Source organism: Helianthus annuus, chromosome 5 (genome assembly GCF_002127325.2).
Source record: "Helianthus annuus cultivar XRQ/B chromosome 5, HanXRQr2.0-SUNRISE, whole genome shotgun sequence".
Classification (NCBI taxonomy): Eukaryota; Viridiplantae; Streptophyta; class Magnoliopsida; order Asterales; family Asteraceae; genus Helianthus; species Helianthus annuus.
Genome location: NC_035437.2, coordinates 13,275,319 through 13,290,736, shown reverse-complemented (window position 1 = coordinate 13,290,736; position 15,418 = coordinate 13,275,319). Strand labels below are relative to the sequence as shown.

The following is a 15,418-nucleotide window of genomic DNA, read 5'->3' as shown; positions in this document are numbered from 1 at the left end:
AGAAGCATCAGACATTGAGCCAGATCAACAGAAGAGAAAAGAGCAAATTGAAAAAGAAACTGCAGAAGACATAGCTGCAGCAAATGATGTCATTGAGAAGGCTCTCAAACAAATGTCTGATAGCTTACAACTTTTCACAAGGCCATCATCTCCAAACTCATCGGCAAATAAATCTCTCCCAAGAAACCCATTAGGATTAAAAATACTAAAGTGGATGTCTGATCAAAAGACCCACGTATTGACTTTGGTCAGATCCAATGGTGAAGTGAAGTATATATCAAGGAAAGAAGCAATAGGCCTTAGTGTTGAAGATTTGCAGGATCTCCTTGAACTTACACTGTGTAGGGATGAAGATGACTTGAGTTCCAAAGAATTTGAAGCAGATTTTAAAATACAAGCTAGGGAACTTCTGATGAGGAATAAAGGTCCAGAATAATGAAGGGTTTTGGTATTATCTGTTCCAGGGGGAGATTGTTGGGATTGAACCCTACCAGAGGAACAGATGATAAAAGCCAAAATCGGATCACAACAGTGGACTCAAAATAAGCAGCTGTTTACACTAAGCTTTCCCCTTGACAGTGGTAATCTAACAGCTGATGGATCTTAAGTACTGCTCACTATAACAACTGATGAACCAAACACTGATGAAACTCTAAAGACTGCTGAAGACAAACGTTGTTTGCTCTATCTACTGTTGTTTCCTAAGTACTGCTGAAGACACAAAGCACTGCCAATTCAAGGACTGATCACCTTTGAAGAAAGCACTGATGCTCAACATCAGTGCTTAAGCTACAACAGCGGAACATGAAGCAGTAGTTATCTCTTGTTTTGTATTGTACCTATAATCAGTTGTTAAGACATCAGTAGTTTGTATAGAGCAGTGCTTATAGGTTGTTAGGTAGTTAGATGTCACTATCATGGTGACGTCAGCTGAGATGTCTCAGTGGTTTGGTTTGCCTATAAATGGAGCAGTACCCTGTACTGTTACATTTGATTGACTGAGCAAGCTCTTCTTCTCACGTCTAACCCTTTCATCTTGTGCAACCAACCTTAGAGCATCAGGCTGAGGGGGAGTTTAGTATTGTAAGCATGCTTGTAATCATTTGCTTTGTATTGTAATCATTAGACGTAATGATGAATCATGTTTATCAAAAACTATTTCTCCTTCTGATTGTGTTTACAAAGTTTGTATTCATTTCCGTTGCACTTAATCTCAATTTATATCTATTGATTTGTTCAAATTATACAAACAAACACAATCATGGCAGCCTCCGATCCTAACACAACTAAAGACCAGGGGGGCAGGATCATAGGGGGGGGCTCGAATTTTTTCGCTTAGTAGTGTTATATATGTAGTTTTCGTATAGAAATTTTTGGGTATATACGTTGACGGTCCCATCTTTTCACATATTGGCCTTCAATAGACCATGACTAACAGAACCTTAACGCCGTTAGTCTTCGTTCGCCGGAAAAACGTTTTTGGCCGGAAAACTCAACCTTTTCGTCTGAAACACTTTTGAAACCTTATTACACACCGTTAGGAACCTTTTCTAGTAAAAAGTCCTAACTATTGAGGTTGTCGGAAAAACTTTTTTATTTTTCGTCAAAAAACTTCTTTTTGGCCAGAAACTCAACGTTTTAGCCGAAAAATATATTTTTATAAGCTTTTGTATTTTCTATATAGTTAGATAACCGAGACATATATTTTTTAGTATTTAGCGATGTTTCTTTATACAGATACAATAATAGCTTATTTTTTGAATAGCAATGGAAATAATACTAGACTTACAATTGTTTTTGCGTTTAGAGTATAATGATCGAAATATAATAATTAGTGTACACTCTTGAACCTTACAAACAAGTTTTTTTACTATAACTTGTGTCAAAAATAAGTTTTTTTTAGGAATAATGGATTTTAATAATTCCAACTATTGTCCGTTGGCCGGCAACGGTTCAAACTTTAAAAATTTCCACTGACGGTCCCATCTTTTCACATATTGGCCTTCAATAGACCCTGACTAACAGAAATTTAACGCCGTTAGTCTCCGGTTGCCGGAAAAACGTTTTTGACCGGAAAACTCAACCTTTTCGCCTGAAACCTTTTTGAAACCTTATTATACACCGTTAGGAACCTTTTTAGCCTAAAAACTCGAAGTTTTTGTTGTCCTAAACCTGTTTGTAACCATAGATCAGACCTTTAAGAACCTTTTTACGACCAAAAACGTTTTTACGGCGACCGGAGACTAACAACGTTTGATTTCTGTTAGTCAGGATCCATTGAAGGCCAATTTGTGAAAAGATGAGACCACCAATAGGAATTTTTAAAGTTGGAACCGTTTTCGGCCAATGGGTAATAGTTGAGATTATTAAAATCCATTATTTTTTTTACTATAACTTTTGTTAAAAAGGTTAAAAATTATGATTTCACAAGAATGCAATATCGTGAAATAATAATAGATCACAACACTAGTAGGGCTTCTTCACATGCTTCTAAATCGATTGTCTAACCTCTCTAAACTTATAATAACTAACACTAGGGATGTTTAATATTCGGTTTTATCCCGTTCAAATTGGATAAACCGAATTGCAAATACGTTCTTCTATTTCAATTTTTCTAATTCAGTTCAAATCGAAAAACCCGTATTCTATATATATAGAGGGAGACAATATTTTTAAGTCCAATTAAATTTTAGCTACCATCAATAAAAAAAGTGTTAAATGCCATTTTAGTCTCTGTTGTTTGGGATATTTTGTCAGTTTAATTCAAATGTTTCATTTTTCGACTGCGGGTCCAAAAAAGTTTCACCGTTGTCATTTTAGTCCATTGGGTTAACCTCTCCTTTTAGTTAACTGAATTACATATAAAATGAACGAATTGCTCTTCTCGTTAACATAAATATTGGATGAAGTTAACCCAGTGGACTAAAATGACAACGATGAAACTTTTTTGAACATACATGCGAAAAAAGAAACATTTGGAGTAAATTGACAAAATAACGCAAACCACATGGACTAAGATGACATTTAACTATTAAAAAAAAGAAAAAAAAGGCTAACTAGATCCCTAAACAGATCGACTTTGAACAACAACCTAGTCCTGGACATCTCGTCTGGTCGATGTAGAGATTAAAAAAATAAAAGAAATATTTAAAGGGTTGAGGAGGTGGGTATTTTTCAAGGCCCATTTTGAACAAAAACCCACCGGAGGATCCAAATTCCAAATTCTCTTGTATCTTCAAACGCCAGCCATAGCAGGAGGAGCTCGCTCACCATTCGTCTCTGGATCATTCGCTTCCTGAATCTCCTTTCGCATAGAGAATTCCGCATCAAATCACAACGGATCTACTCATCCATTCCACACGGACTAAGGTTCGTTAAGTATCGAATTAATCACCACATCTTATCATCCGTATTGACGATTCCATTATAAATCATTTCACTGCTTAATGTTTTTGTAACCAGTAGCCTTTAATTTCATTCAAAACGAGGATATGTTGCATGTAATTGACAGATTTTATCAGTTCTATAGAGTTATCGATGTCAACACTTTGGATCTGTTAATTGTTTCTGGAGCATAAGTTCTTTCAAATCTCAGAATTTCAATCTATTATTTTAGTTCAACTATTATTATTGTTTTCATATCAGTAATGAACTAAACAAGCTAATAGACATACGATGATTTGAATGCCTAACATATTGCTTCCGGTTTTAATACTGATACAAATATATCTGATGATTTTCCAGATAGATTTAGTCACTATATGAGAAAGGATGAGTTATTTTTTTATTTAAGATATTGTTGTGTCTTTAACATTTATAATCTACAATTATTGAGGCAAAGATAACAAATTGGAAAATGAAGAGTTTGTCCTTTGCAGGGCGGCTCCAGCTAATCCGGTCAGTTTTATCTTCTATGCATGTTTATTGGGCTTCGGTTTTCATCTTACCAAAGCGTGTTATTATGGAGTTAGAGGAAAAGATGAGACGTTTTCTATGGGTTCAGGGCAATAGTATTAAAGGTAAAGCTAAAGTTAAGTGGAGTAATTTGTGTTTTCCGAAACAGGAAGGAGGTTTGGGTATTCGTAGGGTTTTGGATATGAATAATGCCCTCATGGTCTCGCATGTTTGGAGTATCCTAACAAGTAGAGAATCCTTGTGGGTTAAATGGATACATTTGTACCATTTACGTGATAGGAGTTTCTGGGATGTTCCGGTCAGAAATAATGTCGCATGGAGCTGCAGGAAAATGTTGCAACTTCGCCCAATTATTCGAAAACATATATGGATGGAAATTGGGGACGGTCATAAAACTTTTGCATGGTTTGATATCTGGGATGATGCTTGTCCGTTGAGTTCCTTTCTGATCCCTAGGATGATAGCTAATGCTGGGTTTGGTATGCAAACTAAGGTTGCTGAGTTGTGGGAATTTGGAGGATGGAGGTGGCTGAATGCTTGGGTTCAGCGATTTCCGAGCTTACAAAACATGAGGGCCATTAACTTGAATCCTAGTGTGCAGGATAGGGTTGTGTGGAGATCGAGTCTGGGTTCAATTGTAGACTATGGGACTTCGATGGTATGGGAGGAGATTCAGATTAGTCAAAGTGTGGTTCCTTGGGCTAATATTGTGTGGTTTTCTCAAGCTATTCCTCGGCATTCGTTTGTCTTGTGGCTGCTTATAAAAAAGAAATTAAAGACACAGGATGTTATGAGGAAATGGTGTTCTTCGGGGAATATGAATTTTAATCTAATGTGCTGTTCATTATGTACGTCTGGGCCAGATTCTCATGAGCATCTTTTCTTTGAGTGTTCATATGCTTGTTGCATATGACATGGTGTGCGAGATCTAGTGGATATGGGAAATATTGACTCAACTTGGGACGCGATTTATACTCACTTACTTCAACATGCGGATTCGAAGAAGGTTATTCATATTGTTGGACGTCTAGTGGTTGGTGCGGCGGTCTATTTTGTATGGCAAGAGCGAAATCAGCGGTTGTTCTCTAGTAAGAAGAGGAGTCAGAGCCAGCTTGTTGAGGTGATTCTAAACACTGTCCGGATGAAGCTGCACTCCATGAAGTTCAAAAAATCAGTCGAAGCAATGAGAGTGTTACATTTATGGAGCTTACCTCGTGGGTTGTTGATAGACGATGATGATTATGGCTAAGGGTTTGTCGTGTTGTTTGGCATTGTTTAGTCCTGTGTGACTTGTTTTATTGTTTTGCTTTGTTGCTTGCTGAACTCAAAAGTGGCATGTCATATTTGAGAATTGGGGGTTCATGTTAGGCCCTCACTTGTTCTTGTGGTTGTGTGAAATAAAATTTAACCGGGGTAACCCTTTACCAAAAAAAAATATGTAATTTGTGTTGAGTATTGGTTGAAGAAAAATGAGAAAATATGTAATTTGTGTTGAGTATTGGGGTAGCGGCTCAGCTTGTTGCTCGTCTACCTGCCATTAATTTGTAATCGTATTGCGTTATTGTTGTGAAAAAAAATATGTAATTTGTGTTGAGTATTTATAGGTGAAAAATGTAATTTAAAAAAAAAATGATTTACCATACCATAACCGCCACCACCAACGGCTACATTGACCCAGCCAATCAAAGTAGCGCCCCACGCCAACGGGGTAACGTCATAGCCAACGCTAGGCCGATGTGGTCTAGCCAGCGTTGCTTGACAACGGTCACCCCAACCCAGCCCCACTTTCTTAGGTTTATAATAAATTGCGTGCATATAGGTATGTTCGTGTTTGTCTGACCACGCGATTCTTGTCGTATTAAAGCAGATAAAATTTAGGACATTTAAATTGCAACAATCGTGGACTGTGACCATCATCTCCTCTCAATTCGATCGTTTTCATTATAATTATTACACATAAACCCTAAATTACTCTCAGGTACTTTTTTTCTTCTCGAAATCTCCTTTTGTATATCAAGAATTCAATTCTTTACCTTTTGTTTAGTCTCCAAAGTAGGTTTACATCACCCGCTACTGATTTGAATTGTTTTCATATATTCGTGATGAAATGTGTTAGAAAGCAGCTTGTTCGGTTGAATTTTACATCAGAATTCTGTTATCAACTTAATTTCGTATCATGTTTTGAGATCATATGTATGTGTCAACTGTTCCTGTGTGTTGATTTATAATGGTTGGATGGATTATTATTGAGCCTATGGCTGCCTACTGGCGCACCAGGTGTTTATCCGACTAAAGTGGTGCAGGTTCGAGTCCCACTTAGGTAGATTTTAGTGGGAGTTCACGGTTCAAAAGAAAAATAAAAAAAGATTTATAATCGATTTCTATATTTTGATGTAGAGATCGAGTGCCATATCATGGGAGGAAGTTCGATTGATGATGATTGGGAGTTCACATCTCCTTCGAATGCACTTCGAACGCTTGTTTTGGTTGGAAGAACAGGTAATGGGAAAAGTGCAACAGGGAATAGCATCCTTGGAAGGAAAGAATTTGCATCAAAGGCAAGCTCTGCTGGTGTAACAAGTACTTCCGAGCTGAGAACAACTGTGTTGAAAGATGGGCAGATGCTTAATGTCATAGATACTCCTGGTATTTTAGTTATTTCTTAAAAGTTGTAATATATTTTTTTTTTTTTATCTTTTGTTTGATTTTGGATTGCTAACGGGTAGTATAATGGCAGGACTGTTTGATTCCTCTGTTGATACTGAATTTATTGGAAAGGAGATTGTTAAATGTATAAATATGGCGAGAGATGGTATCCATGCTGTTCTTGTTGTCCTCTCGGTTAGGAATCGGTTTTCAAAAGAAGAAGAAGCTGCGATAAGTAGTTTAAGGACTCTATTTGGGAGCAAAATTAATGATTATATGATTGTGGTTTTTACCGGTGGGGATGAACTTGAGGAGAATGAACAAACTTTGGAAGAGTTCTTAGAAGACTATCCTGAATCGTTGAAGGTTAAATATATGCCAAAACATGGTTTTTGACATTTTTCTTGTTTGATATTGAGTTTACTATACTTTTTTAGAAATTGACCAATATTCAAAAGTTAAAACTAATAATTGATTATTGGTTCAGGAAACCCTTAGCCTGTGTGGAGATAGGTGTGTTCTTTTTGATAACAGGACAAAAGATCAAAGGAAAAAAATGCAACAAGTACAAGAACTACTCTCTCTTGTCAACTTGGTGTTGACCAAGAACAACGGGAAACCATACACCGATGAGATCTTTAATGAATTAAGGGTGAAACACATTTTTTTCATCACCGTTATACATTCTTATTATTGAAATGTTTGTTTTTGACCAATCGTCAATGTTACATAAACTATACATGTACTAACAGAGAGGGACTATGAAGCTTCACGAACAAACAGAAGAAGTTCAAATGTTGGAGGGATATACTAAACAAGAAATATCTGAGCTAACAGAACAAATGTATAAATCATATGAAGAGCAGCTTAAGCGAATTACTGAAATGGTATTCTTTTTTTTTCAAATGATATTAGCTTAGCTGTTTAATTTCCTGTTTTATTAATGATAATACCATATATATCCTTTGATATGCAAATTCTTATCTTGGTAGCATGAAATTTGTTTGAATTTCAAAGAGAAGTAGGCATATAGTTTAATTACACAAAAAGATATACTAAACTACAAATTTCTAAAGCTATTTTTTTTAAGAGAGAAAAACTAGCTGTTGACTATGATGTCTCAAGGTTTGTGTGCTTAGCAAGAGTTAACAAATCTTTCTTAAACAACTTTTTCTGTTTTTTTTTTACTTAAAAATCATGGTCATTTTTAGTGTCTGTCAAAACAGGTCAAATCAATCTTCAACGGGTAGCATAGTTGTAAGTGATTCCCTCTGGCTGGTTTGAATCCAATTTCCACTCGCTTTCGCCTTTACGCCCCTCGAAGGCCACCTGCCCAATACAAACTGTGTTTTACCTCCTCCCATTGGTTAGCAGGGTGTTGGTGGGGCCTGTGAGTTTTTTGTTGACGGGTTCTCATAATCATAAGAAAAATGGGCCAAATCGGTTTGGGTTGACCCACAATCTTTTGTTTATTATTTTGAACTTCTTTTTATTAATAATTAATGTGTTATGCATGATTTCAAAAAATGTATTATCAAAAATACTAATCTAAAACTTCTATTAAAGCATCTTAGGTGGTTGTTGATGTTGACACGGAAAAGTTATTTTATTGTACCCATATGAGATAAAAACATAACCTATATCGTTAGCATGGTTTGTATTTGTAATGAAGCTCAATTAATGTTTTACAGGTTGAGTCGAGGTTGAAGGAAACGACTACAAGACTTGAACAACAATTGGCTGAAGAACAGGTGGCCCGGTTGAAGGCTGAAGAAATGGCTTATGCTGCTCAAGCAAAATCCAATGATGAAATCCGGAAGCTCAGAGAGAATTTAGAGAGAGCCCAAAGGGAGACTGAGGAGCTACGAACGAGAGCTGAAAGTGGCAAATGTGCTATTTTATAAACTTATGCTTGGTGGTTCCTTTCTCCTAAAAACATGTATTATAACGGTTGGATAACCTTAACACTCGTATATTCCAACTCAAGTGGATTTCTTATATCTTATTATATAAGATCTAATTTACATCGAAGTTATATATATAATAACCGGAGTCATTTATTTTCATGATTGTTACGTTTGTTTTTTTAGTATTATAACATGCATAATGGTTATTGTATGATAGAAAATACCTTGCTTTAAACGTACCGTGCGAGGGGAACTTAGGCAACTGGTAGATCGCTTCTGATTGCTTGAGGTATAGGCGCGAATGAGGCGCTAGTCAAAATTGCTTGAGATCGCTTCTGATTGCTTGAGGTATATTTATTTAAAAAAGTAAAAAAAGTAGTTCAGAAGCGATCTCAAGCAATTTTGACTAGCGCCTCATTCGCGCCTATACCTCAAGCAATCAGAAGCGATCTACCAGTTGCCTAAGTTCCCCTCGCACGGTACGTTTAAAGCAAGGTATTTTCTATCATACAATAACCATTATGCATGTTATAATACTAAAAAAACAAACGTAACAATCATGAAAATAAATGACTCCGGTTATTATATATATAACTTCGATGTAAATTAGATCTTATATAATAAGATATAAGAAATCCACTTGAGTTGGAATATACGAGTGTTAAGGTTATCCAACCGTTATAATACATGTTTTTAGGAGAAAGGAACCACCAAGCATAAGTTTATAAAATAGCACATTTGCCACTTTCAGCTCTCGTTCGTAGCTCCTCAGTCTCCCTTTGGGCTCTCTCTAAATTCTCTCTGAGCTTCCGGATTTCATCATTGGATTTTGCTTGAGCAGCATAAGCCATTTCTTCAGCCTTCAACCGGGCCACCTGTTCTTCAGCCAATTGTTGTTCAAGTCTTGTAGTCGTTTCCTTCAACCTCGACTCAACCTGTAAAACATTAATTGAGCTTCATTACAAATACAAACCATGCTAACGATATAGGTTATGTTTTTATCTCATATGGGTACAATAAAATAACTTTTCCGTGTCAACATCAACAACCACCTAAGATGCTTTAATAGAAGTTTTAGATTAGTATTTTTGATAATACATTTTTTGAAATCATGCATAACACATTAATTATTAATAAAAAGAAGTTCAAAATAATAAACAAAAGATTGTGGGTCAACCCAAACCGATTTGGCCCATTTTTCTTATGATTATGAGAACCCGTCAACAAAAAACTCACAGGCCCCACCAACACTCTGCTAACCAATGGGAGGAGGTAAAACACAGTTTGTATTGGGCAGGTGGCCTTCGAGGGGCGTAAAGGCGAAAGCGAGTGGAAATTGGATTCAAACCAGCCAGAGGGAATCACTTACAACTATGCTACCCGTTGAAGATTGATTTGACCTGTTTTGACAGACACTAAAAATGACCATGATTTTTAAGTAAAAAAAAAACAGAAAAAGTTGTTTAAGAAAGATTTGTTAACTCTTGCTAAGCACACAAACCTTGAGACATCATAGTCAACAGCTAGTTTTTCTCTCTTAAAAAAAATAGCTTTAGAAATTTGTAGTTTAGTATATCTTTTTGTGTAATTAAACTATATGCCTACTTCTCTTTGAAATTCAAACAAATTTCATGCTACCAAGATAAGAATTTGCATATCAAAGGATATATATGGTATTATCATTAATAAAACAGGAAATTAAACAGCTAAGCTAATATCATTTGAAAAAAAAGGAATACCATTTCAGTAATTCGCTTAAGCTGCTCTTCATATGATTTATACATTTGTTCTGTTAGCTCAGATATTTCTTGTTTAGTATATCCCTCCAACATTTGAACTTCTTCTGTTTGTTCGTGAAGCTTCATAGTCCCTCTCTGTTAGTACATGTATAGTTTATGTAACATTGACGATTGGTCAAAAACAAACATTTCAATAATAAGAATGTATAACGGTGATGAAAAAAATGTGTTTCACCCTTAATTCATTAAAGATCTCATCGGTGTATGGTTTCCCGTTGTTCTTGGTCAACACCAAGTTGACAAGAGAGAGTAGTTCTTGTACTTGTTGCATTTTTTTCCTTTGATCTTTTGTCCTGTTATCAAAAAGAACACACCTATCTCCACACAGGCTAAGGGTTTCCTGAACCAATAATCAATTATTAGTTTTAACTTTTGAATATTGGTCAATTTCTAAAAAAGATCTCATCAGTATAGTAAACTCAATATCAAACAAGAAAAATGTCAAAAACCATGTTTTGGCATATATTTAACCTTCAACGATTCAGGATAGTCTTCTAAGAACTCTTCCAAAGTTTGTTCATTCTCCTCAAGTTCATCCCCACCGGTAAAAACCACAATCATATAATCATTAATTTTGCTCCCAAATAGAGTCCTTAAACTACTTATCGCAGCTTCTTCTTCTTTTGAAAACCGATTCCTAACCGAGAGGACAACAAGAACAGCATGGATACCATCTCTCGCCATATTTATACATTTAACAATCTCCTTTCCAATAAATTCAGTATCAACAGAGGAATCAAACAGTCCTGCCATTATACTACCCGTTAGCAATCCAAAATCAAACAAAAGATAAAAAAAAAAAAAAAAATATTACAACTTTTAAGAAATAACTAAAATACCAGGAGTATCTATGACATTAAGCATCTGCCCATCTTTCAACACAGTTGTTCTCAGCTCGGAAGTACTTGTTACACCAGCAGAGCTTGCCTTTGATGCAAATTCTTTCCTTCCAAGGATGCTATTCCCTGTTGCACTTTTCCCATTACCTGTTCTTCCAACCAAAACAAGCGTTCGAAGTGCATTCGAAGGAGATGTGAACTCCCAATCATCATCAATCGAACTTCCTCCCATGATATGGCACTCGATCTCTACATCAAAATATAGAAATCGATTATAAATCTTTTTTTATTTTTCTTTTGAACCGTGAACTCCCACTAAAATCTACCTAAGTGGGACTCGAACCTGCACCACTTTAGTCGGATAAACACCTGGTGCGCCAGTAGGCAGCCATAGGCTCAATAATAATCCATCCAACCATTATAAATCAACACACAGGAACAGTTGACACATACATATGATCTCAAAACATGATACGAAATTAAGTTGATAACAGAATTCTGATGTAAAATTCAACCGAACAAGCTGCTTTCTAACACATTTCATCACGAATATATGAAAACAATTCAAATCAGTAGCGGGTGATGTAAACCTAATTTGGAGACTAAACAAAAGGTAAAGAATTGAATTCTTGATATACAAAAGGAGATTTCGAGAAGAAAAAAAGTACCTGAGAGTAATTTAGGGTTTATGTGTAATAATTATAATGAAAACGATCGAATTGAGAGGAGATGATGGTCACAGTCCACGATTGTTGCAATTTAAATGTCCTAAATTTTATCTGCTTTAATACGACAAGAATCGCGTGGTCAGACAAACACGAACATACCTATATGCACGCAATTTATTATAAACCTAAGAAAGTGGGGCTGGGTTGGGGTGACCGTTGTCAAGCAACGCTGGCTAGACCACATCGGCCTAGCGTTGGCTATGACGTTACCCCGTTGGCGTGGGGCGCTACTTTGATTGGCTGGGTCAATGTAGCCGTTGGTGGTGGCGGTTATGGTATGGTAAATCAATTTTTTTTTAAATTAATTTTTCACCTATAAATACTCAACACAAATTACATATTTTTTTCACAACAATAACGCAATACGATTACAAATTAATGGCAGGTAGACGAGCAACAAGCTGAGCCGCTACCCCAATACTCAACACAAATTACATATTTTCTCATTTTTCTTCAACCAATACTCAACACAAATTACATATTTTTTTTTGGTAAAGGGTTACCCCGGTTAAATTTTATTTCACACAACCACAAGAACAAGTGAGGGCCTAACATGAACCCCCAATTCTCAAATATGACATGCCACTTTTGAGTTCAGCAAGCAACAAAGCAAAACAATAAAACAAGTCACACAGGACTAAACAATGCCAAACAACACGACAAACCCTTAGCCATAATCATCATCGTCTATCAACAACCCACGAGGTAAGCTCCATAAATGTAACACTCTCATTGCTTCGACTGATTTTTTGAACTTCATGGAGTGCAGCTTCATCCGGACAGTGTTTAGAATCACCTCAACAAGCTGGCTCTGACTCCTCTTCTTACTAGAGAACAACCGCTGATTTCGCTCTTGCCATACAAAATAGACCGCCGCACCAACCACTAGACGTCCAACAATATGAATAACCTTCTTCGAATCCGCATGTTGAAGTAAGTGAGTATAAATCGCGTCCCAAGTTGAGTCAATATTTCCCATATCCACTAGATCTCGCACACCATGCCATATGCAACAAGCATATGAACACTCAAAGAAAAGATGCTCATGAGAATCTGGCCCAGACGTACATAATGAACAGCACATTAGATTAAAATTCATATTCCCCGAAGAACACCATTTCCTCATAACATCCTGTGTCTTTAATTTCTTTTTTATAAGCAGCCACAAGACAAACGAATGCCGAGGAATAGCTTGAGAAAACCACACAATATTAGCCCCAGGAACCACACTCTGACTAATCTGAATCTCCTCCCATACCATCGAAGTCCCATAGTCTACAATTGAACCCAGACTCGATCTCCACACAACCCTATCCTGCACACTAGGATTCAAGTTAATGGCCCTCATGTTTTGTAAGCTCGGAAATCGCTGAACCCAAGCATTCAGCCACCTCCATCCTCCAAATTCCCACAACTCAGCAACCTTAGTTTGCATACCAAACCCAGCATTAGCTATCATCCTAGGGATCAGAAAGGAACTCAACGGACAAGCATCATCCCAGATATCAAACCATGCAAAAGTTTTATGACCGTCCCCAATTTCCATCCATATATGTTTTCGAATAATTGGGCGAAGTTGCAACATTTTCCTGCAGCTCCATGCGACATTATTTCTGACCGGAACATCCCAGAAACTCCTATCACGTAAATGGTACAAATGTATCCATTTAACCCACAAGGATTCTCTACTTGTTAGGATACTCCAAACATGCGAGACCATGAGGGCATTATTCATATCCAAAACCCTACGAATACCCAAACCTCCTTCCTGTTTCAGAAAACACAAATTACTCCACTTAACTTTAGCTTTACCTTTAATACTATTGCCCTGAGCCCATAGAAAACGTCTCATCTTTTCCTCTAACTCCATAATAACACGCTTTGGTAAGATGAAAACCGAAGCCCAATAAACATGCATAGAAGATAAAACTGACCGGATTAGCTGGAGCCGCCCTGCAAAGGACAAACTCTTCATTTTCCAATTTGTTATCTTTGCCTCCATATTCTCTACAATCCGCTTGCAATCTCCATAAACGAGTCTGGTTGTAATTAGCGGAACCCCTAAATATCGAACTGGCAGGGTACCCTCCTTAAAAGGCATGAAGCTTCGGATGAGGTCCTTCACACTATTCGAAACATTTGCAAAGTAAACGGTGCTTTTAGTCATGCTTGGAACCAACCCCGACATGCTCTTGAAAAGGTTTAAAGGTTTTTCAACCAAACTCACACTCACACAAAAAAGGTGCATTGGACCGAAGATGAGGATATAGCACTAGTGAAATCGATTGTTGACGCACAATGAACCCTACAACGCGGTCAAACCACGTATTGGGGTCGAGCGTTTCAACAATACCAACAATACATCGGGAACGCGCGTCACAACTTAAACGCATGTCAACACAAATGGCGAGAGCTTAAACCGAAGTTGGGTCGGTTTAAAGTTTGCTTCGATCGTGTCCCTGCGGGCGGCTTGACCCATGATACAGGCACAGTGGGAATAAGGATTTTAAGTGGGTTACTCGTTTTAATATTTACCGTACTTTGTATTTTATTTTTTATTTTTGAGGATTTAATAAATAGGTTTTTTTATATTTTAGGATTTATTAAGTAGTTTTTTTTTTATTTTTTATCATTGTCTTTTATGTAACTTTTTTTAAACTAATACAAGTTGTGTTATTTTATATAATAGCCAACTCTAAAAAAAAACATGGCAACTTACACCAGCATGGCCACGTCGCTACCACATCCCACTTTTTTGGGTGTGGACTGGTGGTAAAGCCCACATCTGCCACGTGTCGAGCAATGCCTCCAACCCAATCCCCTCCACACCCCATAGTTTAAGTATCCAAATACTTTTAACAAATTAACATAAATAAATAAATTACGGATTTTTTAATTGGAACATATTTTGGGCCTGTTTGTTACAACTCTTAGGTTGTGTGGTGTGATCATGACCCAAATGATCACCATTATCTTCCACGTCAGTGTTATGTCTTCTCACTCGTATCCACCAACCTAATTCGCCACCTTATATGGTGTGGACCATGACCCCCAGTATCATTCATTGTCCTCCCCCACTAATCAAAATACTCTCAATAATTGAAAGATGGTCATGGTTGCCATGAATTAAACCATGCGAACCACCATGGTTTGGGAAAGGGGACGGTGTACGACGAGAACCATGTCTCATGTGGCAATACATGATCCAATCCACCACCCCTATACTTTATAGCCTTAATGCTTCAGACCTCTTTTAATGGTTCAGACTGTTTGTTTTGCGAGCAGATGTCTGAATGATTCAGACATTTGTTGTTGCCTCTAAATGGTTAAACATTATAATGGCTCTTAATGGTTCAAACATCTTATTGGTTCAACAATTAATGGTTCAGACATCTTACTGGTTCAGCATTTATCCATTCAGAAGTTGTCAAACAGTCCCTAAGTTCCGAAACAGAATCAACTCAACTTCTTTATAACGTTGTACGGCGGCAAACAAACAAAACAATGAAGGACCCTCTTTTTCTAAAAGGTAAACTTCTTAAGAAACAAAACCAACTCATAAACTGGGGCGGCCACACCACAAA

At 36.9% G+C, this 15,418-nt stretch overlaps 2 protein-coding genes across 4 annotated transcripts; one reads left to right on the top strand and one right to left on the bottom strand.

Annotated features, from left to right (window-relative positions):
* The first annotated feature begins 3,128 nt into the window (after positions 1–3,128).
* LOC110938574 (immune-associated nucleotide-binding protein 9) lies at positions 3,129–8,630 on the top strand. Of its 3 annotated transcripts, none has more exons than XM_035990660.1 (6): positions 3,129–3,369; positions 6,313–6,561; positions 6,653–6,927; positions 7,049–7,213; positions 7,314–7,448; positions 8,253–8,630. In XM_035990660.1, exons 2-6 carry the CDS (start codon positions 6,330–6,332, stop codon positions 8,463–8,465), a joined length of 1,020 nt encoding a protein of 339 aa, XP_035846553.1. In that variant the 5' UTR covers positions 3,129–3,369; positions 6,313–6,329; the 3' UTR covers positions 8,466–8,630. The 3 variants fall into 3 exon arrangements, with proteins under 3 accessions (XP_035846553.1, XP_035846554.1, XP_022036504.1); XM_022180812.2 differs by lacking the exon at positions 3,129–3,369 and adding an exon at positions 5,764–5,893; XM_035990661.1 differs by lacking the exons at positions 6,313–6,561; positions 6,653–6,927; positions 7,049–7,213; positions 7,314–7,448; positions 8,253–8,630 and adding an exon at positions 3,879–5,410 and having other exon boundaries at positions 3,146–3,369.
* A 398-nt stretch (positions 8,631–9,028) lies between these two features.
* LOC110938575 (immune-associated nucleotide-binding protein 9) lies at positions 9,029–11,907 on the bottom strand. The gene is made up of 6 exons (XM_022180813.2): positions 11,775–11,907; positions 11,107–11,355; positions 10,739–11,013; positions 10,443–10,607; positions 10,208–10,342; positions 9,029–9,403 (listed from the first exon to the last, which is right to left on the bottom strand). The coding sequence occupies exons 2-6, from the start codon at positions 11,336–11,338 to the stop codon at positions 9,191–9,193; spliced, it is 1,020 nt and encodes a 339-aa protein (XP_022036505.1). The 5' UTR covers positions 11,339–11,355; positions 11,775–11,907; the 3' UTR covers positions 9,029–9,190.
* Positions 11,908–15,418: the final 3,511 nt, after the last annotated feature.